This window comes from Solea senegalensis, linkage group LG1 (genome assembly GCF_019176455.1).
Source record: "Solea senegalensis isolate Sse05_10M linkage group LG1, IFAPA_SoseM_1, whole genome shotgun sequence".
Classification (NCBI taxonomy): domain Eukaryota; kingdom Metazoa; phylum Chordata; class Actinopteri; order Pleuronectiformes; family Soleidae; genus Solea; species Solea senegalensis.
In genome coordinates, this window is record NC_058021.1 from 5,768,784 (window position 1) to 5,793,752 (window position 24,969).

Consider the following 24,969-nt stretch of genomic DNA (forward strand, 5'->3'; position numbering starts at 1 on the left):
TTGAAGGAAGTGACTTTGACGTTGACTATTTGTCAATTTTATTTTATTTTTTTAATCCCAACTTCTTCTCTTGTTGTGGGAATGAGACTTGTATCACAGGTCCACTGTCTGATGATCAAATAACACATTTATCTCTGAGAAGAAGCAAAAAAAACAAAACTATATTTTAGGGTGAAATGGCCCCTTTAAGTGAGACTGAGTTGCACCAATAACACTGTGTCAGCAGGTGCTTACAGTCAGACATGACACTAGATCTTCATTTTGTTTCAAATAGAGTTTTTACAACTTCTACGAGTACCCGGTCAGAACAAGAGCCTTTCTGCATAGAGTTTGCATGTTCTTGTGCGCGTGGGTTTTCACCGGGTTCTCCGTTTTCCTCCCACAGTCCAAAATCATGCAGATTAAGACATTGGACACTCTAAATTGACTGTAGATGGGAGTGTGAGAGTGAATGGTTGTTTGTCTCTCTGTGGCCCTGTTTTGTCCAGGGTGCACCCGACCTTTCACCCTATGTCAGCTGGGAGGATACAGAATGCATAAATTGATAGAAACTAGGGCCACTTTTTTGTGCCTGACACCTATATCACAAACTCGAGTATCTACCGATACTGACATTAGTCCGACAGTCATTTTATACAACAAAAAACAAGTACACACAGACACACTCACACACATTAATAAAGAGCAAAGAGGAGAGTTATCTCACAAGTTTACAAATGTAGAGAAACCAAAGGAAGGGTCATGAATAAATAAATTAGAAATTAAATATAAACCCAATAATAAGCAGATTCATTAAGCCCAATTGAAATTCGATTTAACAAAGTAACTGAATGCATGAATTGATAGAATCTAGGGTTTTTGGACGATACCACTTTTTTTTGTGTCTGATACCGATATCACAAACGCGAGTATCTACCGATACCGTTTATGAACCATGATGCTGTCAACACGTTTGTGCCGAGTCATAATTCTCCAACTGTGTAACAAATATTGTTCTCCCAAAAAAAGGAAATTAACAGCCTAAACATGACTCAACGAAAATCCTTTTGCTGATTTTTAGAGTCCATGCATAACGATATAAAGGATTTATGGATAGTATTTTTTATCTATGCAATGTATGATGCAGTGATTTTGACCAGTATCCGACTAAATCCCATCCCTTAAAGAAAGAATAAAATTCAGTGAATACCCAAAATATAAATGGGACAAATGAATAAAGTACAATTAAAAGCCAGACTAAAAAGGTAGATTTCGATTCCCATTAATACAAATGTCAATGCTCTGTTGGCAGGAAAACTGATGTAAGATTATGTCTCTACGTCGACTAAACACTCAAAAATGTATTTTGTTTTGCCATTCATCTGCTACAGAAGACAAGCAATATTTCTCCATGAACATGTGCTTTATTGTGACAAGTCTGTAAGGAAATGAATAGTAACATAGATAAAAGTATGATAACAGAACACAGTAGCATTCTCTCATGACTGCATGTAACATTTCATACCATATGTGGTACAGACAAATCAGCGAAAACCTCCATCACACTCGAGTGATAATCTTTGGCCTCAGTTTGTATGCATAAAAAAACAATAGACGTGACCAAATTGTTTCAATGAAGCCTTTTATTATGGAAGGAAAGAAAAAAAAGAAACTGATGCTCAGATGACGACACATTACCGACACTCAACGTAAACCGACGTGAACAAAAAAAGTGTGTCTTGAACTCAAGTGTTGAAGAACTTTGGTGTTAAATCAATACAAAATGATGAATGTGTGATTTTGAGTTAAGTGATACACAAAGAAAAACTATAACACACCCACACACACACACACAAAAGTGTCCCCGATAGGAAAGATGAGACCTGACTGAGAATTCTTACCAATGGCAAGAGAGCAGGGACACGACTGATGTGAAACAAAGAGGAACAGACGGCTGGATACAAAGGGCAAGATGCAACGTTTCAAACCAAATACTGACAAAAAAAAGGTAGAAAAATATCACAATGATACAAACAACACTTTTCAGACAAAAGGTAATCATCGAGAGGTTGAGAAAGAATCACTTCTTAGAAAAAAGGACATTGCACTGAAACCATCCTCCTCATCGCCACCATCATGAGCAGAGCAATCATCACCACTGATGCAAACAAAAGAAAACGCTATAATACGTCCCAAGGAACAGCAGCCTTTCATCGAGGGGGATGACAAAGTAGTGTCGATACCAACCAACACATCATGACCAATAAACCCAGCAATAAAGCTAATAATGAGGTTTGTCAGGGTGTACAATCCCTAGATGGCACGACGGAGCTTCATCGTGCTTCATTTTATTGTTTCACAATGTCAGTTCATCTAAACCATAATATGGTCCACAAAATACTAATGAGGCCGGAATCGATGAAGCAACATTGCTTTGTTGTGCCTCCATGGGCAGTAAGGCATCGATGCCATGATGAGGTTCTTCACAGTCCTTTAGTGGTGGCCCAGTAGGTTCATTTAGAGCTGGCCCCTAACACGTGGACGGCTGTCCATGACTCAGCACCCATCTGAAGCTTAGGAAGGCAGGCGTCCATTTTCTGTCCTTTGACTTTCTTCCACAACAGAAGCTGAGAACTATGGCAAGTGTTTTAATGTCACAAGGTCGTTTGGCTGCTGATGATAGAACAAGCAACGTCATTTCAATACTTAAGTGGAGGAAAAACAAAGCTTTTAATGATTTAAATGTGTAAATAATACACTTATAGTACAGTAACAGCATGGTAATATGTATGCAAGTTTGCAATTGGCAAGTAGTATTCTGTTATTACCATTTCATTTCTGTATTTAGCAAGACCTGTGGTATGAATTTCAACTTAATTTTATAGTAATTCAAATCCACACTGATGGTAGCTTAGTCATAATAATTACCAACTTATGACCTGAATGTTATTTTAGAAATAAGATGGTATTATTGTAATACTCTCCTTATTAACACAATGTTACAATTGTTAATAAGATGGAAATTCCATTTGAAATAAGATGGTATTACCATATACTACTTCCCTGTTACAACACTGTCACCACACTATTACCATGTCGTTACTGCACTGTAATTAAGTGTTATTATTCTATACTGAGCAGATTATGTGCATGTGCAGCCTTATGGATCAAATACTGTGAGAATTAATGCCTGGCAGTTTGTTCATGAACACTGACCGGGCAAAGCCTGTCGTCCAGCTTTGCCGACTGCTCTAGACACCCAAACCAAACACCTGGGATGGAAACTGCCCCCCCGAGGGTTTTATTGCCATGGTTGCTAATGTTGCAGCATTCAGTTTGTGTGGCTCCTCTCAAAGGTAGGCACTGAGGTGAGAGAGCAGTTTCAAAAAAAAAAAAAAGACAAAAGAAAGACAGAGAAAGGGAGTCCAGGAAGGTAAACACCGCACACCATCTCCAGTGTTTCTGGGCGGGGCCAGGCCATTACTGTTTGTAAAGCAGGAGAGAACGGCACGGTTTCAACACTGTCCAGACTCGGTCCGACACTTTCCCTATATTCCCTAAAGACGGTAACCATGGTAAAGTAAAAACATGGCACACAAACTATTTACTGTGAGGTTAAAGGAAAAAAAAAAGATACTTTTTGAATCCGTGTACAATGTAGGAGATTATCCCCTAAAGGTGGAGCAGCACCACTTAACACAGTGCCAAAAAGAAAAGAAGAATAAATAATAAAAAAAATAAGTGTGCGCTAAGAGCTAGCCATCTGATAAGCATGACGAAACAAAGACCTCATAACAATAAAAACACACAAATCAATCTGACATTTGTCAAAAGAATAAAAATTTATAATGCTATACTTAGTACTAATAGTTCAGTTGAACCCCTGTTAAAGATATGAAGCCTGTTAAAAAATAATTTCCTTGTTTGGCAAATAATAAAATGAGACAAGGGGGGAGTAATGTGGGGGACAAATAAATGGCACAAGTTTATCTGAGCTTTCAGATCAGAACTAGTCAAACGCAAATTGCAAACAAAGTCTGTTGTCTAAAACAAAACAACTATCTATGAGTAATGAAAGCAGAAAGAAACAAAAGTCACATCTATATAATGGCACAAGCATACTGGGGAAAAAAGAAGAATATGGAGACATTCACCCAGCACTTGATGAACAAAGGGAAAAAAAAACCTTTGTATAAAGATGCTTTTGTGTCCACATTAAAGCATTTTATGTGTGAAAAGACTGAAGTACTCAGGAAATAGGCCATATACAAAATATCTCCCCATATAAACAACAGTCACACAAGGCACTTCATTCAGTAAGAAAAGAGAATCACAGTCCCTTCTACTACCAGAAACTGCCTGCATAGCAACGTCAGAGGACCAAATCTTTCCAGGCTTTTGTGTGGTACCACAAAAGAAGGTTCGGACAAACGGATGTTTTGTTTTTTGGTTTTAAAATAAGCACTTCACCAAACAGTAAAACTTTGTTGATTTGAAAATAAAGACCAGAGTTCATTCCTCTTAGCATTTTGTCCCCAATATTAACCAACTTAGGACTCTCTGTACACTTTCTGGTGTGTTTTTGTGTGAGACACAGTGCTCCTGGGATATTAAGTGTTTGTGTTTTTCTTTTTTTGATGGCACACAGTAGGCAGCCAGTCACCAGGAGATGAGAGCAAAGACAGGATTAAGGTTTCCACAGTGAGACTCCGAGGCGTCCCCTTGGGGCAGAGACAAGAGGGGCGCATGTGGGAGGATCTGCCTGAGTCTGAGAGATGTGGTTGTAGAAAGGGGGCAGAGATTGATAGAGAGGAGAGAAGAGAGCACAGGTGGTGCTGTGGTCTGTCCTGCTACCTGCTTCTCAGATTCTGCAGGACTCCATAAACCTCCTCTTCTTTGCTGAGTCCCTCAAAGAAAGGCAGCAGGTCCAGAAGCTCGGTGTCATTCATGTCGTCAAACCAGGACTGGACCGGGACCTGGGGAGACAGAGAACCAGCTTAAGTTTGCTCGTTTCATATCGATTCAAAACTTAATTTTTGAAATTGTTACCATAAACATAGCAAAAAAAAAAATAAAAAATATTTATTTATTAAAATATTTTGTAGTTTCAGCTTCTTAAACGTAAATACTTTCTGGTTTCTTTGCTCCTTTTTTGACAGTAAACGTAATACGTAATATCAAACTTCTCAATCAAAGAAGAAAATAATTATTTACAACCTTACTACAGTCATAACAATGTTGCATGCATAAAGTAATGGCAGGAAAAGTATAAACTTATTAGAATTAAGATAATGTACTACACTGAACTGAAGCAAACAGTGGGGACCAAGCACTACCTTGTGATTAAGGCAAATACATAGTTGCTTCTACATGTGTTATGTTACAACTTTAGGAACTCACAGCATTTTCTGGGTGGAAAATATAAGAGGCGGGTGAATTATCAACGATGATGACATTGCTGAGCTCTCGTCCCAGCCGGCTGAGGTCTTTCACATAGTTTCCTCTGTGAAAAACGCAAGATTCCCTAAAGAGTCGCGCTCGAAAAACGCCCCACTGGTCCAGCAGGTCTGCCACAGGGTCTGCATACTGGCCAAGGCAAACAGATAGAAACATATTTAACACCACTATATTCAGGCATGCACTGAATGACACTATGCATTACAGTAACAACATGGTGATAGTATGGTGTTTTATATGCAACACTGAGGCAATACCATCTTTATTTCCAGCTTGGTAATAACTATAATAAGGAAAATGGCGGTATTTATTGAGTAAGATCTTTTTAGGAGAATTACTAAAGGCTATCATCAGTGAAATTACCTTCATGTCAAACAAGTTGAAATTCCTCCTCCCTTATGTCCCACAAAGAATGGCCATTGTTATTACCAAGATAATACTCACTGATTATTGCAAAAATAAGACGGTAATAACTCAATATTACTTCCTCATTACAAAGGTAATTACAAAGGTAATTACTAATGCAACTGCAAAAACGTACAGAAACGGAGCATTTCAATGTTGGCCATTGTAAAGCCAAGCTTTTTGGTCAGACACCTCTATTATAACACTAAGAGAACAACTTGCAAAGACTAAAGGCAACACTATTATTTCACAAGGAATCAGATCAAGTTATCCTTCACAGCTGTAATTATCTGACAGGGTGGGGAAAGCCTGAGGCAACACTAATCTATGACACACCAAGCTCCACTAACATCTAGTACTTTTACACTACAGAGAAGAGATAAATCAAATCCACCCCGTAAAAATAATTATTTCCATCTCATGAAACTTACCCATTCTTTATTGTTAAGATGAAAAACATGCAGAGGGACAGCAAAGTGGAGAGAGTGAACATTTAGAAAGCAAGAGCAGATGAAAAGTACAGGGGAGAACAAGGAACATATGCACATGTCAGAGCAGAACATAATAACGCCTCGAAACACACCTTGGCAAGACTGGCTGTAAAGAGCACACATTCAAATAGCTCTCCCATCTTTTGGAGAAACTCATCCACGTGGGGTCGTTTCAGCACATACACCTGCAAGACACACCACAGATTATAGGCGGGTTTGAGGGAAAAGCAACGTAAGTGTTTGAAAAGGAGCGTCAGACAAAGACTGAAAGCACACATTTCGTGGCAAGCACTTTTTCACAGTGATCACAGGCCAGGGTCTATCAGCCCTGGTCAGGTTGCCCGGGCGAGGGACTGATGACGCTAGGTGACATCACTGAAGATGTGCCCGAGCACAGCTTCATTAGGACGTATCAATAAGTATAGCAAAAAGGCTGTCCTTCAGTTGCATATACACTAAGAGCACCATCTTTAATGTTTGTCACGCTCAGCCACAGTTGGTAAGTCACCTCCTCTTCAGTCTAGCAGCTGCCACCCAGAACAAGTAATCATGAATAGGCCAACCAGAATACACACAGCCTATCCTGGATTACTTGAACTGGATCACAGCCATTCTCTTCAGGATCTTCACCCCTCATTTTTTTTTTAAAAAAGAAGAAGAAAGAAGTGACATTCACAATTAGAAACAATATTTTTCTGTGATGGATATATTACCTGATGAACGGTACCATCGATCTCCACTGGAACAATAAAATCAGCATTGCTGATCGGCTGTGAAAAGAGACGTGAGCATGTTATTAATGTTTGAGTGGTTAGTGTAGTACCACAAATGACCAGCAGAGGTCCCACTAATAACACTAAAACCTCCTGGTTCATAATGACAGTGGGAGGATCAATCAAGATATATAAGAACATATAAAAGTTACAAACAACATACTTTGGGGTCACCTTAAGTCATAGATTTTACATGAACTAGTGCTGGTGAAGTAAAACTGGTATATTAATATTGGCTGTTTTCCAACATCAGTCTGTCTTCACTGTTATCCATTATCTTCATGTTTTATTCTAAAAGGCACAAGGACTGTAACTTTGACATTGTTCTTAATATAGAACTTCAAGCACTTTACTCACTTTTTTGACAAACACAAATTTAACTGCATGTTACTGGCTGAGCTCTGACAAAGATCATTTAAATAGCTATGGTAAAAGAAAAGAAAATCACGTAAAATGCACTTTCATATTCGGGTAGGTAGGTGGAGGGCATTATGATTCAATTTAGATGTTTAATAAAACTTATTTTCCCACAGAAAACATTTTATTTATTTTATTTTCATTCTCTTACCTTGAATGAGCTGTGGACAAGCGTTTCATCCAAGTCAATAACCACACACTTTTTGCCATAGTCTGATATTTTCATCTCTGGTAGGAGGTATTTAGCTGGTGGCTGAGGAAACGACAAGGCAGACAATCAGATATACAGACAGAAAATGGCCATGTTAGAGAGAGACAGAGGGATGGAGAGAAGGAGCTTGACAGAAGAGATTTGCTTATGCATAAATAAATGTATAAGGCTTAGCAGACGAGCAAACACCATATTAGGAAGAGCATCTTCATGGAAAACAATGCAGTGGCAATCAAGCCATTTTTAAACTATGCCTTGGAAAAAGTGGCCTGCATGGTGAATGGTGGCATCTGAAAAATCTCCTGAGATTTTAATGAACTCCCATTCTCACAGAAGCCATGAAAAGGTTAGCGGCAGATGCAGCTCAGCGGTCAGCTTCATTGAAATCAACTGAACCATTTGAAAATGCTAATAAATAGTGGACGTGGCAGGATTAAGTAATGTGGAAACTAACCCTCTGTGCAGGAACATCAAAAAAAAATCCATTCACAATTGATGGATCTGCGGAGTTGGGCTTCATATAATCAATAATGGATTATTTGACTGGTATGTAAGCCAGATCATTACATCACCTCTAACTTCTTCCTTGAGTGACAGGAACGATTAGCTTTAGCTGCAGCTACTTTGGTGCTTCATGTTGAAGAGCAGCACAATACATGGATTTACTTGTTGCTGAAGCAATTAAATGAATCAGTTTTACACTTAACTTGTTAGACAGTTAGTGTCACAGTATTTCTGAAAGCATACAAACCACCGAGCGTCACTCATGCAGATCAGGCACTGAGGCACCAGCTAAACCCATTGGCACATATGCACCTTCCACACAGCCAGCGCTATGACGGGCTGAAAACGAACTGCAGTACAGTAGCAGAACTAAAGCCTTCTGAGGAGCATTGAAGCCCACACAGACAGGAAGTACCAGCACCAGTCCACTCAGCCTGCATGCAAAAGGAAAAGAAAAAAAAAGGCAATACATACACTAGGGACAGGGATGACCTCGACCTGGTCACACTACAACATAAGAGAGACAGACACGCACATACAAAACAGTGTGAGGGGTAGGAAGAAAACAGAGAGAGAAAAACCCCAAAAGGGTCCACAGATATAAGAAAAAAAGAGAGAACTCTATTCTCAAATGATTTATAACAGATGGAGACACTTTTGCATACAGAAATTTCACTGATTTTACAAGTGAATAACTGGTCATTTAACATGGCGTAGTGCAGCAGCTCACTTTGGGAGGTGATCCGTTCTCCTCGACAGGTGGAGGCAATGGGCTGGTGTTGGCGTTTGTGGCTGGTGGCTCCACATTGTAGTTGCGGAAGCAGCAGAAGAACGTGCTGAAGATGCCCCGACTCCTCTGCTTCTTGAGGCCATTTTTTGACTTGGATGCTGTTTAAATGACAAGGGGAGGGTGGGGTGGATGGATGGAAGAAGAGTCAACATGTGGGTGTGCAAATCAATATGTTCAGTTGTAAAGTTGCTGAAAGTATAATTGTCTACTTTCAGCATAATTGCATGCTAAGCTGTGGATGGACATTAATGCTTTAGGAACAAACAACTGTATGTTTGTAACAGTTCTAACAGAGGTATGAGCAAGACCAAAAACACAACAAACGGTGAGATCTTGACACTGTGATTAAATGGCATTAGTGTTGGTTTTGATGACCCAGCCGGGCAGAACACTGATCAGAAACTTGGCCGGCTGGAGGACCTCATCGGTCACACAAAGTGACAGTTCAGACTAAAACGTGCTCTGCTCTGATTGCAAATCGCCTCACACTCCATGACTACGGAGCAGGGCCTAAATCAGACACGGAGCTTTTATTAATAGTGACAAGTTGCAAGCTGCATGCTCCTCCCTTCTGCCTTTCCCCCCTCTGTGGCTCCCGTCACCTGATTGGCCAGCGAGTCTCCATTTTGAACACTTGCTGACATTTCCCTCCCATGTTTCAGCTGGCAGGTGAGTGACTGAAGCAGCCTGGACATGCACAGGAGATGAGGGAAGGGAGGAGGTGGGAGGCCCTCACACCCTGCAGAGCCTATACAAGGCTGCATTCCTCTCCACCCATTATACGTGCCCCCCCAGTCTCACCCACCCCAATTCCACTCAACCTGAATGCTTTTGCAACTCAAGACCAGTGAAGAGCAAATAGCATTATGTCATGCCTTTTTGCATGTCAGTATTGTGCCACTGTTTCACCACCAGACATTTGTCACAGAAAACACAACTGAACTTAAAAACCACATCATTAAACATTTCCTTAAAACAAACTTTAAAAACCCCATACAAATATCAGAATTATTTTTTATTAGGCCAACATTTTTACATTTCATCATATCTCTAAACATTAGAACTTCTCAACTCATGTCATGGTTTATTTTCTGTATTTAAGAGCTGTAATCACTCACACACACTTTGTGTACACCCTGATCTCTCTTTCATTTATCTCTTTAACTGGCTTCTAGTCATTATATAAGAGCACGCTTGCTGGTTATTTTTCTTGTGATTTTGTTTTACTGAATTTGTGATTTTTTGACACATTTTAAAGAAAATTTTGCTTATGACAACTTTACCCCAAGCAAGACAGCTAAAGCACAATATGCAATGCATCCCCATAACATGTGACTATTTAAGTAACATAACCCCTAAATAAAATCAACAGAATTATGCAGTTACAGTATTAGAGCTGAAACAATGAATCTTAATTAATCGTCAATTATTTTGATAATTGATAATGAATAATAAAATCGGTAATTCTTAAATGTGAATACTTTCTTTACCTCTTTGCTCCATATAAACAAAGAAATCATTATAACTCAATCATTTTGGTTTGTGGACAAAACAAGACATTCAGGAAAATCATTTGCAGGTCTGACAAACACTGATGAACATTTTCTGATATTTAATGGACCAAACAATGAATTGCTAATGAAAGTAATCGTTAGTTGCAGCTCTAGACAGTATTATAAAGAAACTGCATTGCTGCTGCAGGCATTCTTTGCACAATATATGACATTTCAACATTTTTTCAAGTTTTTTGTTTCCTCTTTCCATTTGTATGTGCAAACTGAAATGGCCGTAAGAACTTATTGATGGAAACTGACCTAACATAAAAACATGCAATAACTAGTTAAATAACATAAACCCTGAAATAATGAAATTATCCAGTGAATAGTGACACAATTGGCTACATGGGTATTGACTTTTTTGAGGGGTATGGTAGAGCCCTTTTCCCACAATTTAACAAAGAAATCTCTGTAAATGCATATAAAAATGGGCATTCTTGCAGGTGCTAATCAGAAGAGAAAAACAAAGAATGAAACTGCCTGATTTTCCCACCATCTCAACCAATCCATCCTGCCACAGAACTATAAAACAAAGCAGCAACCAACAAATACCAAAGGATCAAAGCATTTATTTAGAACTCTGAATCAGTAGAGCATAAAATGATAGAGTACATCATTCTTTTGTTCAGGACTTCATAGACATTTGAACTTCTGGCTTGAGTTGCGCAGCAATATGGTGCGAAGATCATTTCTGCCACAGTGAGTGTGACATATCATTGTAACTACACTTGGTTTTGTCTTTTCAGCTCTGTATGCTGTTAAACTGAGACAGTGAGGCTGTTTTCAGCTTCCTGTGACTCATCACTACAACTGACTGCTGTATTTATTTCTTGCACAAAAGACCCTCAGAAAACTGACTGAGTCACACACAGAGCAAATAGTAATTTACTGTGGGGGTGGGGGGCCAGGGTTAAATGTGAATGTACAAAATTGCACATCATAGTACAGTGCCTTTATTAATCTTATCCATTATCCTTAAAAAAATGTGTTCAGCAACTCAGCTTGCAGTGTTGCACATGTCTAATACAATTGTCAAGTCCTTCATTCTGAATAAAACTGGAAAGATATCTTGAGGGGAAACCCAACACTTGATGTTTCTGAAATCTGGTCACAGAATGAAGCATTTTCATCAAACTATTTAAAACGGCCCTCTTTAGATATCCATTAGCATAGTACCTGGTACCAGGTACTTTTTTTAGTACCTGCACTGGCAAGGTTCCAAGCGCGAAGTAGCTAGGTACTATGTATGGCATCGTCAGACTGCCTGCCACTGATTGGTCAGAGTGTCGTCACAGGAAGAGACATCCCACAAGAATCAAGCCGAACTGTAGCTCAGTTAAAAGACTTAACAATCCTAAAAATGTGGATAAATCTCCCAACAATTACCAGAGAAATGTCTGTAATCTCAATATTTGCTGATCGCGAGCGGCAACACAAATCCTGCCTCTGTATTTCAGTCAGTGACTGTGTCAGACGGTGTCTGTTTAATTAACTGATTCTAATGATTCAGTTACACTGAAAACAACTGCTTTACAAGTCACTAATCACTCATTAGTGTTTTGCATGTATAACTAAGTCGTGTTATAGTTAAGTGATGTCTCCGCCCACGTTGAGTAGGTAATTTTTTTGTAGTGGAAATGCAACCTAAACTGTGCCATGCCACGGCGAGTCGTAGTGGAAAAAGGCCATTAGAAATGGAAGGACTGTGTAAAAAATGGCTGAAGTTCAGGTAACAACCAAAGCAATATTTTTAGTTTAAGCCCTTGATTAATAGCTGAAAATCAAATCCACTGTAAATCACTGCAATCTGGATGGCTGTCCAAATACTTACAAAGATTTATATGCAAAGAAATTGAGACAATAGCACAGGAACAGACAGCTTGCAAAATTATTTGCTGAAAAAGCATCAACAGACTGTGCAAACAGCAGTTGTTGCCAGATAATACAAGCAACTGCTTTTATTAATATATCTATGACAGAAAACAGCATGTTCAGATCTTTTAGGGAAGTTTGAGAACACACTTTGCCTACAACAATACCAGAGGAGGTTTTCGTCAAAAGGCTACAACTTCCACCATGAGTTGACCCCTGCCTTCATAACCGATGTCCAGAGGTTCATTTCACATAAAGTAACACAAGAGAGCTGGTGATCCCCAATGAACACTGTCCAAAAATCCAGCAGGAAAAATGGATATTGAGCAATGATACATTGTTTTTTTTTTTTTACGTATGACATCAAGAAAAAGGGAAATGATCATTGTCATGTTTGCAAGTGGTTATACTTGGCCTTGAGGTCAGTGGTGCCCTGGCCAACAGGACAGCCAATCTATATTTAGGCTGCTGCTTGGCAGCCAAACCAGTATGAAAGACAGGCACATGTCACAAGACAGCTAGTAAAAGATCACTGAGAGCAAAGGTGGTCAATTTTTGTCCAGACAGTTTGGAGCCTGTTCAAGCAAAAGAAGACAACCTGCTAAATTCCTTCAAGCATCCGGCTGGATGTGCTACAGGCTATTTTGATTTGTAAAAGATAAGGGAAAGTCTAGAAAGTGGTGGACTCTAAATAAAGCTTAGAATGCTGCTGTATACACTGACTGAGCCACGGTGGGTTTAACTACTACTCCTAATATACTGTTACACACAAAATACAAAGAGGGTATTTCTTTGCTATTGTCACAGAATGGACTATGCTCATCACACTTAAATGTTTACCCTTTTCAAAAATGTCAAAAACAAATGGAAGAAAAAACAAGGCCTTACACTCCTTATCCACACAATCTAATATTTGATGTGGCCCCAGGGGTTGTATTCTTTGTGACTTCATTTTTAGATACAATAAAAGAGGTAAACAGCTACAATGCTCTGTTTCATCTTTTTACTCAACTTTGTCCTGGTGCATGATAAACAACTCTTACTTCGGCCAACTTTAGGTGTGGTTTTCATATAGCAGCCAAACACGCAACATTAAATCCCCTTTTGTGTGACTGTGTGTGTGGTGACCGTTTTATCAGCTGGCAAAACAATTTGATCAGATCATACTGAATATAAACTGACTAAATAACAAAATATGTGATATAGTGTCTTCAGTAAACTCACATGAACAACACGACAATTGTTAAACAACATGAATAACATGCTTAATCGAAAAATATATCTAATAAGGAAAATATCTCAGTTTGCTAATATCTATAAATAGAACTCATCACAGGCCCAACATGATGCTTCCACTTCCTACAATGAAATAATGAAAAGATATTCTACTTTTGCAAAGCTACTGTACCATCTGGAAAAGTAACAGATACCATTACTAGATTAACTTTCCCACTTTTTTCAACACTAATTACACCAAGTGCAAAATTATTGCATTACTATTCCAAACCCCAATTACAAAGTTATGATTTTTTTTTTTAAATGCACACAACCCCCTGAAAAATATTATACAATATTCTTTTAAATAACATTCTCACTGAAACATACGTTTTATCTTATTTCAAGTGTGTATGTCTGTGTTGGTATCTAATTGAATATTTTTTACTGCCATACACTGCTATGATACTCTCCCATGACACCCACGTTCATGTGACACAGAATTTAAAGTACTTGTTGCAGGGGTTACTTTGTGGCCCCTGAGGAGAATGCATTGTTGTGCTTGAAAGACCAGAGTTCTCACATTACTTTTGGAATGACAAGAGAGGCTTGAGGTGCGATACCGATACACATCCCATGGTCCTGTATGACCCGAAAACCTTCAGAGCAGCCCAAGCAATGGGAATTAATGAACAACTGGAACATGCTGCTCCAGTCTTTAAGCAGAGATTTGACCTGCACAGCAGATCATGATTAAATATGAGTGAAGAAATAAGAGGCCAGTAAAGGCAGATCAGAGGTTACAATAAAAGTATACACCAACACTTGGCCCTGAGATCCCCATGGAGCTGGATGATTATGACATGCTACCCAAAATACCTATTGTACTAGAGGCAGGAAATTAATTTAACTGTTGACTCTGACTGGAAGTGAACTTCACTGGACAATACACATCATAAAACCAGTAATCATCAGAGAGAAGAGAGAAGCTTAACTGTTTACAACACTGACAAAAGCAGATGAACTGATAGCTATGTAAACCCATGTCCATCCTGCAACATGGTCCAAGCAGTGATGACTCAGTGTGCCACAACAGAGATTTATGTCTGAGGGAATATGCTGTGTTAATTCATTTGACACTTTATTTCCTACAATAGTGAAACAAACACTTCTCATAGTTGCTACGCACACCAAACCATGGTCAAATTAGTATAGTTGTACTTTGAGAAGTGAATCATCTGTCAGAAGAATTAGTCCCGTTAGGTAACCTAACGACAAAATGGAAAGTGTTGAGTTCAATTATCAACTCAGAATGTTAAACTGAAAGAAAGTCCTTCATATGGACACATACTGTTTGACAACAAGTGTGTTAATTCTGAAACGGACAACGTTAATAGGATAAAAGCACACATCTCGACACAGGAGCGTTCTTCACACTGACGGCACAACAAAAACGCTAAGATAGCTTTTCAACTTACTCTGTTCCCTGCTAAAAACGTGTTGCTTAACAAGTTTTGTGTCACTATCGCTACTTAACAATTTCAGTTTTTTTATGAAAACAAATCAAAACTGGCAACCACTGCGAGCTACGCGCTAATGTCGGTGCAGAAAGTAGTCAGCTAACATTTGTTATTCAGATGGCTGAATTGTACTCACCTTTTTCTTGGTTAAAAGATATTATTTCCTCCTCCTTCGGGTTGGAGACCTGTGTTATTATGGACATGTGGTCCATTTAGACGGGTGGTTGTTCCTGTTTTGCTTCCCACAATGTTATTCAAACTACAACGCGCTTGCTACCGCTAGCTAGCTGCTCAAGCTGAGGATGACCAGTTAGCCCACAAAGCTAGGCGACCGTCCGTGGCGGAGTGTCGGTGCAGCGGCGGTAGCCAGTCAACTAGCACGGTGGTGAATGAGAGCCAGTGGGAGGCTGTCATTTATGGCTCTCTGCAAAATATCATCGCTCCGAACGAGTATTTTGCGGGCAGCACAGACAGCATGCGTGGTTCGATAAAAACAAACAAAAAACAAACAGGCGACGTTCAATTGCTGACTAGCTACAGTTAGCTTGTGTTAGCGAGTTAGCGGCAAAGCTCCGGTCATCCACAATGTGAGGCCGTGACTTGGAACAGCGTTGAAAAACCGCTCGGAAGCCCGTCTGAGAACTGGTCCTGTCCAAAAAAACAACAACATTTATCCAACGCAACGTTGTTAAAAGATGGAGTTAGCTAACACTTTTAAGCCAGCGGTTCTTGTCTGTTGGCCCTACATTCCGTGTGCAACATGGAGGCTGCTTTATGTTTTTAGAATAGCATGTGAAGCGGGGGCACTGGCAGTGGGAGGGGGCGGTTTGTTTCTGTGATGGATTCTCTTCCAGCACAAACTCACTGCGCTACATTACTCAGCCCGTGCAGCAGCCGGACGCGGTTTCTCAAGCTGCTTTTTGCTCTGTAATTACCGCTGCTCACTGGCAACAAATTACAGCCATTTATTATTGGTATAAGGGGGGGAGAAAAGGAGAGAACACGCTGAAACGTAATTCACTCTCTGTAAGTGTTCATGGGGGGAAAATACAGCGGTTATATATTCACGGACAGGAAATCAGGGAAATAATGACAAACACCCAAAGCAAATACTTCTCATTTATCCAAAACCATTGATGCGTGTTGTGTCTTTTTCACTTGGATAGAGGTGGACACATTTTTTTAAGAACCCGAGGGCGCCATCCAGTGTCCAAATTGGGGTAATTCTTGAGGAATACTTGGCATACATAATGAATTAAAAAAAAGTTGTATAAAATGTCAACATGTTCTCCCGCCATCTCTTTTCCGATCATTATTTCATTTTTTTAATTGTACCAAACTCTGTATGCTTTTATTTTGTAAATGTTCTGGTTATTTAATGGAGACAATCCCAGCTGACATAGGCGGTCCGGCCTGTCACACCAGTCACTCGGTCAATTTACATCAGGGGTCTCAAACTCAAATGACCTGGGGGCCACAGTTTGGTCAGTAGGGGTCCGGACCGGTCAAATGAAAAAAAAAGTCCTGGAAATAAAATTTATGATGATATTTCACACAAAATAAAACTGTTTGTTTTGATACATGATGGTAAATAGTTCACAATATAAAAATTTATGGTGAAAAATGAATCTATGAATAGAAATAGAAAAACAAAAAAAGTGGCCAGCACATGGAATTGATGGGGGGTCCGCATGTGGCCCGCAGGCAGAGTTTGAGATCTCTGATTTACAGTGTCCAATTAAACTAATCCCAAATGTTGGAATATGTTTGGGATATTTTTTATTTATAATGTTGAAAACGTGATATTTCTGTCATTGTAACTTAAAGTCTTATTGTTCCCTACCCTACACATAGTTTTTATGGGATAACCCCAATCGGTGCGTGTTTGACTTTGTCTGATAGGATATCGAGTGATTGATTGATTGATTGATTGTCTGATGCGCTTTGCTTTTTGCTCTTCTGTAAGGTCTGGTGAACTCTGCGTGGACCACCCCTCACTGCGGTGCTGAAGTGAAAGATAAAAATACCCCCCTCCTTCTCCTCCTTCTCCTCCACCACCTCCTCCTCCTCCTCCTTTCGTTGAGTCCGCAACATCCTGACTGGCCGAGGCTGGTGATCGCAGGCAGCGGTAAAGCCCCGCTTACAACCACGGATGAATTAGAAAAAAAGCTGCTGTAACCACCGCCGCCCCCTTTTTTCTTTCTTTCTTTCACTTATTGTCTGTGTGGAAGAGTCGGGCTGTAAACACTCTTGACAGTGTGAAGCGTATACCAGGTGAGTGAAAGCATATTTTATTTGTGCATTTACAGTAGATTTAACACTAATATCGATCAGTGCAAGGGGCCTCTGGAAGAGTGAAGCTGGATATTTTGTATGCAGGATAAGCTCCCACTTAACCATGGTTACATTCTTGGCTTGGAAAGAACTTGTTTATCCAACTCCTTTAACTTCAACACACACAACGCACTAGAACCTATAACTGTATATTTGTCTTTGAATGTGATGCACCATTCTTGGTCATTTCCTGTCAGTGCTAATTATTGTGTGAAGTCAGTCAGTCTCTCTCCCTCTCTCTCTCTCTCTCTCTCTCTCTCTCTCTCTCTCCAGATCACATAGCACTGCAGCTGCCTTGCTGCACAGCACATCAAGTGCAAGAGCTATAATAGGAAGGAGAGGTAGGATTGCACAGCTGACGGTGCTGATTCCAAAGAGCCAGAGCTCTGCAGTCCTATTTCAGTCACTGGTGGAACTTAAAGGCTTATTAGTAAAATATCACATCATTAAAACACCTTGTTGTGTCGCTGACAACTACACACTGGTGCATTTCAGCATCATATTGATTTGGGCTGACTCCCCCCACCCCCAGCTTGGCTTTAGTGTAAATAATTAATCATCAAAGTAATCTATATGAAACTGGACTACGTACTATAACTGTGTTCTGTAATCTGACGCCACAGCCTTAAAACAGTAAAACTTATTAACACATTCCTTTGAAATAATCAATAGTATGTGGAAAAACACTGGTCAAGTAACCTGTTATAAACGCTGCACATTTTTAAATGTGTGTGTATGTTTAAGCAGCCTTTAATCTGTTTAATCTATTTTTACCTCTTTGCCTTCAGTCGGGTCTAATATTATGTGGCTTATTGCTTTTCAACCCGTCAGGCTCCCTGTGTACAGATCCACCATGGGGATCAAAGCTGCCCTCCCCAGATATGAGCTGTATCTCTACACAGCTGTACTCGCCGGGGCCTTGATATGGGCTGGCAGTTGGATATTTGATGCTTCTATCGGTGAGTGTGTGACATGACGCACATACATGTACACACACCTTCAGTAACACAACACACACATTTTACAACACTGCTCTAATTCCACTGAAACTCCTCTAAGGAATTCCTGCATGGTCCTATTAATATGAAGACGGTCTAACTACATTCTAATTATTTTCCCTGATGGACATGTTTTAGTTTATGAATCAATTACACTGCGTTAAAAGATCCCTAAAGCTTCAAACCTAAAATAATTCCAAAAATGTGCATGTAGTAAGGCTCTAAAATGCTAAAAGTAGCCTCTCCCCCCTCTGGTGTGAATGCACTCAGTGTAATCTGGTGAATGGTACTGTCTGCCACAGTCTGTACTGTCACATAGACGTGTTACTCTCTATCTTGTCATGATTCTTACATACGCTATCTGTCTTCAAGTGTCTGTGGTCATTCCTTCTGCTCAGGTCTGCATGCTACAGTAAACCTGTGTACTGGGTAATAGAAGTTTGATTTCATTCGCAGAATTAAGAGGCGTTCCCCTCCTGACACTCACATTTTCAGATCCCTTTTCATGACCATTAGTGTAATCAGGCAATGCTTCTCTGCAACCTGGTGTCAAATGTGTTTGCTAAATGCCTCAACAACAACATGGCTTTGATTCAGATTATTATTTCCATGCTTGTTTATTTCAGGCTAAACTGCTTCACCTTGTTATTTTCAGTCATTCATTCAGGTTCATGAGAACTGATCTTCTACAACCAGATTATAGAAATCCTTACAATGACTTCATTATGTAATATTTTATATTATTAAATGTAATTTGCTTTTATTCCTTGAGTTCATAACCTGACAATTACCAAAAAAAAAGCACATTTTAAATTCTACAGGACAATTATTATTACACATAGTCCACAGCTCCCTAAAGTCTGGATTTAACACCCCTGCTTGAAAACAATGTCCAATGCTTAGTTTCATACATATTGTTTGCTAAATAAACATCTGTCTCCCCTTTTTCTCCAGACAATGTCAGCAGAAAGGCATTTAAAGAAAGTGTAAAACCAGGATGGCATTACTTTGGCAGGAAAATGGTAATTTGACCATATATACGTTCTGTAGAGCCCCCGTATTTTTGTGTCCTATTGCGCGTGAGAGGAGAGTTTTTGTGAGGCATCTTTCTCTCTATCTCCCCCTTTCTCTCTTCATAGGATGTTGCAGACTTCGAATGGATGATGTGGTTTTCTACATTCCGCAATCATATCCTTTTTGCTCTCACTGGTCACGTGATCTTTGCCAAGATTCTCACCCTCGTAGCCCCAAAGGTGCGTGCATGTGTGTGTCGTAGACAGGGACAGAGTCAGCATGAATGTCAATGATACAGTATGACACTGCATTGTGACTCCACATAGGTATAATAACCGCATGTGTCTTTGTACACATATGTTATAAATAGGGCTGGGCAATAATTCAATAACAATAATAATGTTTATGTAGTGTACAAACACAATTTTAGACACAACACATAATTGCTGTTAAATGTTTTGTTCAGATTTGTGAAATGTTTCTGTTTAACAAGTGATTGTTGTTTTCTGTGTGAAAATAATTATTTGATCACTGCAAAATTATTGATATCAACTAATTTGAATTTGAATATTTTTGCCCAGTCCTAATTATATAAATAAACTCAAATCTGTGCTTATTTTATATATGATATAAACAAATACAATGCGAACAGTGCATCTTGGTTCAGGACTAGGTTATAGCAGTTATAGGGATTTTTCATTAGGTTTTAGTTTTGACTTTTTGCTTTTAGTTTTTATTTTGTAAATGCTCCGTTTTAGTTTAATTTTTGTTAGTTTTAGTGTTAGTTTTTTGCTATATGGACTATTTTCCAGGTGCAAGATTCAAGAAGGTGATAATAAATATGTCTTATGTCTCAAATACAACCTTTCAAAATTGCTGGCAGAGAAAACATAAATACACTTCATATAAACCCAAAAGGATAATGTATGAAATTAATTTAAGACCAAAACTAAGCACATTTTTGCTACAATTTTAGTTAGTTTTAGTTCTTTTTGTAAACACACAATTCAATTTCAGTTAGTTATCGTTTTTATTTTTCTTCCAGTTCACAAAAATGTTTTTTTTTTCAATTTCAGTTTTTGTTACTTAGTTAGTTTTCATGAACTATAATAACCTTGGTTCAGGTCAGTGCAATGTAATTCTATTCTACCAAACAAATATACACTTTATTAAAATATTTGATATCATGGACTCGATGCGTGAGTTGCTTTCTGTTAGATTGTGATGTCATCTGTTGAGTACTGTATGTTGTATGCATATTTGTTGACATATTATGTTTTCTGTCTTGTTTCATGCTTATAATGAAGATTGGTATAAATGGATGTAAGGTAACATTAATAAACGTATGGATTTTTATAACATTTGTCATGTGTTTCATTTTCATTTTTCATGTGCGTGTGCATCTCTTTCCCACCACAATTTAATCTTTCCATCATAAAGTGCATCCATTGTCGTAGATACAACGGTGTTTATTGCACTAACACAACTCTTCACGTGTGCATTAAATAATGAACAGCATTAATGTGTTTTAACTGTGTCACACTGACGCTGGCCCCTCTTTACCCACAGCACAGATCCTTGATCTTTGGTGTGTACGGTGGTTTGTCGGTCCTGGTCACGATGGGTTGGACCTTCATGGGTCTGGTTCTGTCTCACTGCATCATACTCTACAGTGTTGCTATGGTCAAGAGGAAGTGGATGTGCTTTGCAGCTGGCCTGGCCTCACTGGCCTCCATCAAGTTAGAGCCCTATAACTCCTGGCAGGTGAGTGACTTTTCCTGTAGTGTAGATGAGTAATTCCAGGTTTGTCATTAAAAGTGACGGATTTATCAGTTTTGGAACTCTATGCCTGTAAAGCTCAGACAGGCAAACCCTGTGCAATTCTAAATCTCTTCCTCAGACAAATGTATAGTCCATACATTGTCACTTTATCGTCCATGTGAATATAATATTATATACCTATTTTTGAATTATTGTTGTACTTAAAAAAAAGGCTGATGTTTGAATTCTAGAATAAGTCTCACTCGTCATCCTGTAGGAATCTCTTGTGACCGGCTCCTTTGACCTTCAAGACATCCTGTTCTATGGAGGCTGCGGCTTCAGCATCATGCGCTGTATGAGCTTTGCGCTGGAGAACTGTGAAAAAAAGGATGGAAACTACACCTTCTGTGACCTGCTGAAATACAACTTCTACCTCCCGTTCTTCTTCTTTGGTCCCATCATGACCTTCGACAGGTATCACGCTCAGGTGAGGCTCTGGGGCAGTACATGTGGTGGCCAACTGCAGGATAAAATGATAAAAGAAAACACTAAACGTGAGTGATGAGACCATCACCTATGACTGCATGTTGAATAAGAGGGCTCCTCCTGAAAGCTCATGTGACTGGTGCAAATATGTAGGATGCTGATGTATTTATTCATAAACCTTTTTTTAACAATATTGTTCTACACCCTTTCATTAAAGTTATGCGTTTGCTTAGACATTTCAACAAATAATAGTGCCAAAAGTAGTGCACAGTATTACAATAATACATATTAAATACAGGTATTTTTCAAATACATTAAAGATCCAAATAAGCAGAATGATACAAGTGAAAGGGCAAGTGTATTTCTGGGCATTATATTTTAGTTAAGGTCAGGGATAAGGCTTACTCTCAATCTCTCTTTCCAAAGGTGAACAACACCAAGCTGATCCGCAAAGAGAGGGAGATGTGGAACATCACCACCAAGGCCTTGTTGCACCTGGGAGTCATTTTGGTGGTGGACGTCTTCTTCCACTATCTTTACATCCTGACGATCCCCAGTGACATGAAGCTGGTCACGAAGCTGTCTGACTGGTGTCTGGGTGAGTTCAACATAGTGATTGTTGTCTCTTCAGCTTGTGCACCATCAGATCACTGAATTCCGTTCTTTGTGTAAATGACACACAAAATTGTGAGGCTGTGGCGGTCACTAAACCTCTCAGGTTGAGGTGAGGCACAGCACAATTTGTCAATCGGGAAATCTGGCAGAGTTTATATATACAGATTTTCTGGCTCAATGTGAAGTTTTTACTACATTCGTCACTTTTACTCTTCTATGTGCAGTCATTTCACCTGTGAGCCTCATGTGCAGCAATGTCACTGTGGCTGAATTTGCTAGTTGTTAGTTAGTTGTTTGTTAGTTGTTTCCATTTGTACCTTTGCAGCTGGTCTGGCTTATTCCAACCTGGTGTATGACTGGGTGAAAGCAGCTGTGATGTTTGGTGTCATCAACACTGTGGCTACACTGGATCACCTGGACCCCCCTCAGCCGCCCAAGTGCATCACCATGCTCTACGTCTTCGCTGAGACGTGCGTGTCCTCCACTGTTTGTGTGAAATTGAAATAAATCACTCTGCAGTCGATAAAATTGAAAACAAAAGGTTTACGTGGAAACCCTTCTGTCTGTTTCAGGCACTTTGACAGAGGCATCAACGACTGGCTGTGCAAGTGAGTGTTTGAAGCCGAACATGCGGTTTTCACTGCCATGACGGATCAATCACACGAAAGTCGATTTTGATTCTTCATCTCATTAACTGTAAACTGTAACATTGCAGGTATGTTTATGATTATATCGGCGGGGATCACGATAAAATCCCCAAAGAACTCTTAGCGACAATCTGCACCTTCGCTGTCACCACCCTGTGGCTGGGCCCATGTGAAGTGGTTTACATCTGGTCCTTTTTCAACTGCTTTGGCCTCAACTTTGAGTTGTGGGTGGCTAAGTTATTCTCTATCCCACCATTTTCTACCATTGAGGTGAGGAGAATAATAATGAATGATTTCAATCGGGTATTCAAGTGGAAAACAAAGTGGGCTTTTAATTCCATTCCAGATCTTTGCATGAAATCCCGTGTCCTATGTTTCCAGGGTGCTATGGGTGAAGCAATGTCACGCAGGATCCGCGGTGTCTTCAACGCTGCCAACTTCTGGGCCATCGTCCTCTACAACGTTCTCTCCCTCAACAGTTTGGGCTTTGCCAAACTTGTGGGCAGGAGACTGATTTTCAAAGGTAGGAACAACAAGGGAATATTATGTAATGTAAAAACCTATAGGCTTTTCTGTCAGTTCCAGTAAAAAAGCGAGAACAACACAGACAGACATGAAAAGCAACGACATCTCAGGGGGCGTCATCCACCAGAGACTGCATGACTTTAGGTCCTCTTTGTTGTTTTCTTTCAAATAGAATAAGAATGGTCCTATGAGGCGAGCAGTGAGAGATAAAGAGAGATTGTCACATGTGGCACAGTGCAACGAAAACTGCATTCCTTTGAAGTTTTAACTTTCATTTCTTACTTCTTCTCATTCCCTCGTCTTTTGTCTTTCTCTGACATTTCCCCAGGTTTCCCTCTGTCCTCCCTCTCTGTGTTGCTTGTGACCTACTGTGGTGTGCAGTTGGTGAAGGAGCGGGAGCGACAAAAAGCCCTGCAGGAGGATGCAGAGCTGGTGAAAGAAAAAGCAGAATAAACAGAGAGAGTGAGAGTTTATAAACAGAGAGAGTGAGAGTTTCACAGACTTCGTGCTCAACAGCCCCCACATTCTTCCATCCTTTGTGAACTGTCACTGAAACAGACTGTAACAGCCTGTCCGCACCTACATCGGTCACAAGCCCGTGTGTTTTCTTTTTTTTTTTCCACTATTGTTTTGTCAGAAGTGAGGAAATGTTTTGAACTGTGAAATATCCTCAAGTGCTCTTGCTGTAGATAATCGCCACGTCCTCTGGCACAAACCCACCGATGGTGCATTTTGTATTCATATTTTATCCAAATAAAATAATGTTTATTAAATTATAGGCCTGCCAAATATTTTATAAAGCTATACTGTAGGTTGTACAAGGACAAACGGGATTGTAAAGGAACAACAACTGTGCTCTGTGTTGTTTTCTCCTGACTTTGGATTTTTCTCAGATTTTTCTTTTTTTTTTAATATTGTCAGATGGTCTCTTAATTTTGCTTTAGATGCCATAATCCTCATGATATCTAACAACACTGAAAGGTAAACCACACTTGAAAAGTCAAAACTTGAAATCAGGATTTCATGAATGAGTGCAATAAAGAAAATAAACAAAAGGTGCTTTGGAGATTCTCCACATTACTTAAGTCCATTTGTTCCACTGTCATACATGGTATACTGTTCATTTAGAATGTATTTGGTTTGTAATTATGTTGAAAAAAATGAAGATGTGCTTGAAGGACTGATAGCTCCTCTACCATGCTCTCTAGAGGAGATTACGGCAGCAGGCCCAAGTGGAAACAGTTTTATCCTGCATGTCACAAAAACCTGCTGCTGCGAGTCGTCAGAGCAGCAGACAGTAAGGAGAATGTTTAATCTAGACCATGAGGTTTCTAATTCAAAAATGTTTACTTCTCAAAAAAAAGAAAAAAAAAAAGACTTGAAATAAAATGATGTTTCT

At 39.5% G+C, this 24,969-nt stretch overlaps 2 protein-coding genes across 6 annotated transcripts; one reads left to right on the forward strand and one right to left on the reverse strand.

The window, feature by feature from the left end:
* Positions 1–1,604: 1,604 nt before the first annotated feature.
* On the reverse strand, positions 1,605–15,974 carry LOC122768444 (CTD small phosphatase-like protein). Of its 2 annotated transcripts, XM_044024466.1 has the most exons (8): positions 15,327–15,974; positions 8,968–9,125; positions 8,712–8,744; positions 7,674–7,775; positions 7,046–7,102; positions 6,425–6,517; positions 5,380–5,565; positions 1,605–4,955 (listed from the first exon to the last, which is right to left on the reverse strand). In XM_044024466.1, exons 1-8 carry the CDS (start codon positions 15,400–15,402, stop codon positions 4,830–4,832), a joined length of 831 nt encoding a protein of 276 aa, XP_043880401.1. In that variant the 5' UTR covers positions 15,403–15,974; the 3' UTR covers positions 1,605–4,829. The 2 variants fall into 2 exon arrangements, with proteins under 2 accessions (XP_043880401.1, XP_043880411.1); XM_044024476.1 differs by lacking the exon at positions 8,712–8,744 and having other exon boundaries at positions 15,327–15,973.
* Positions 15,975–16,123: 149 nt separating this feature from the next.
* Positions 16,124–24,650, forward strand: hhatla (hedgehog acyltransferase like, a). Of its 4 annotated transcripts, XM_044024445.1 has the most exons (15): positions 16,124–16,410; positions 17,157–17,464; positions 17,798–17,865; positions 18,356–18,483; positions 19,477–19,544; positions 19,662–19,775; positions 20,844–20,864; positions 21,106–21,300; positions 21,575–21,784; positions 22,210–22,381; positions 22,724–22,868; positions 22,971–23,006; positions 23,114–23,315; positions 23,427–23,568; positions 23,899–24,650. In XM_044024445.1, exons 4-15 carry the CDS (start codon positions 18,378–18,380, stop codon positions 24,021–24,023), a joined length of 1,536 nt encoding a protein of 511 aa, XP_043880380.1. In that variant the 5' UTR covers positions 16,124–16,410; positions 17,157–17,464; positions 17,798–17,865; positions 18,356–18,377; the 3' UTR covers positions 24,024–24,650. The 4 variants fall into 4 exon arrangements, with proteins under 4 accessions (XP_043880380.1, XP_043880364.1, XP_043880388.1 ...); XM_044024429.1 differs by having other exon boundaries at positions 17,798–18,483; XM_044024453.1 differs by lacking the exon at positions 17,798–17,865.
* The last annotated feature ends 319 nt before the right edge of the window (positions 24,651–24,969 follow it).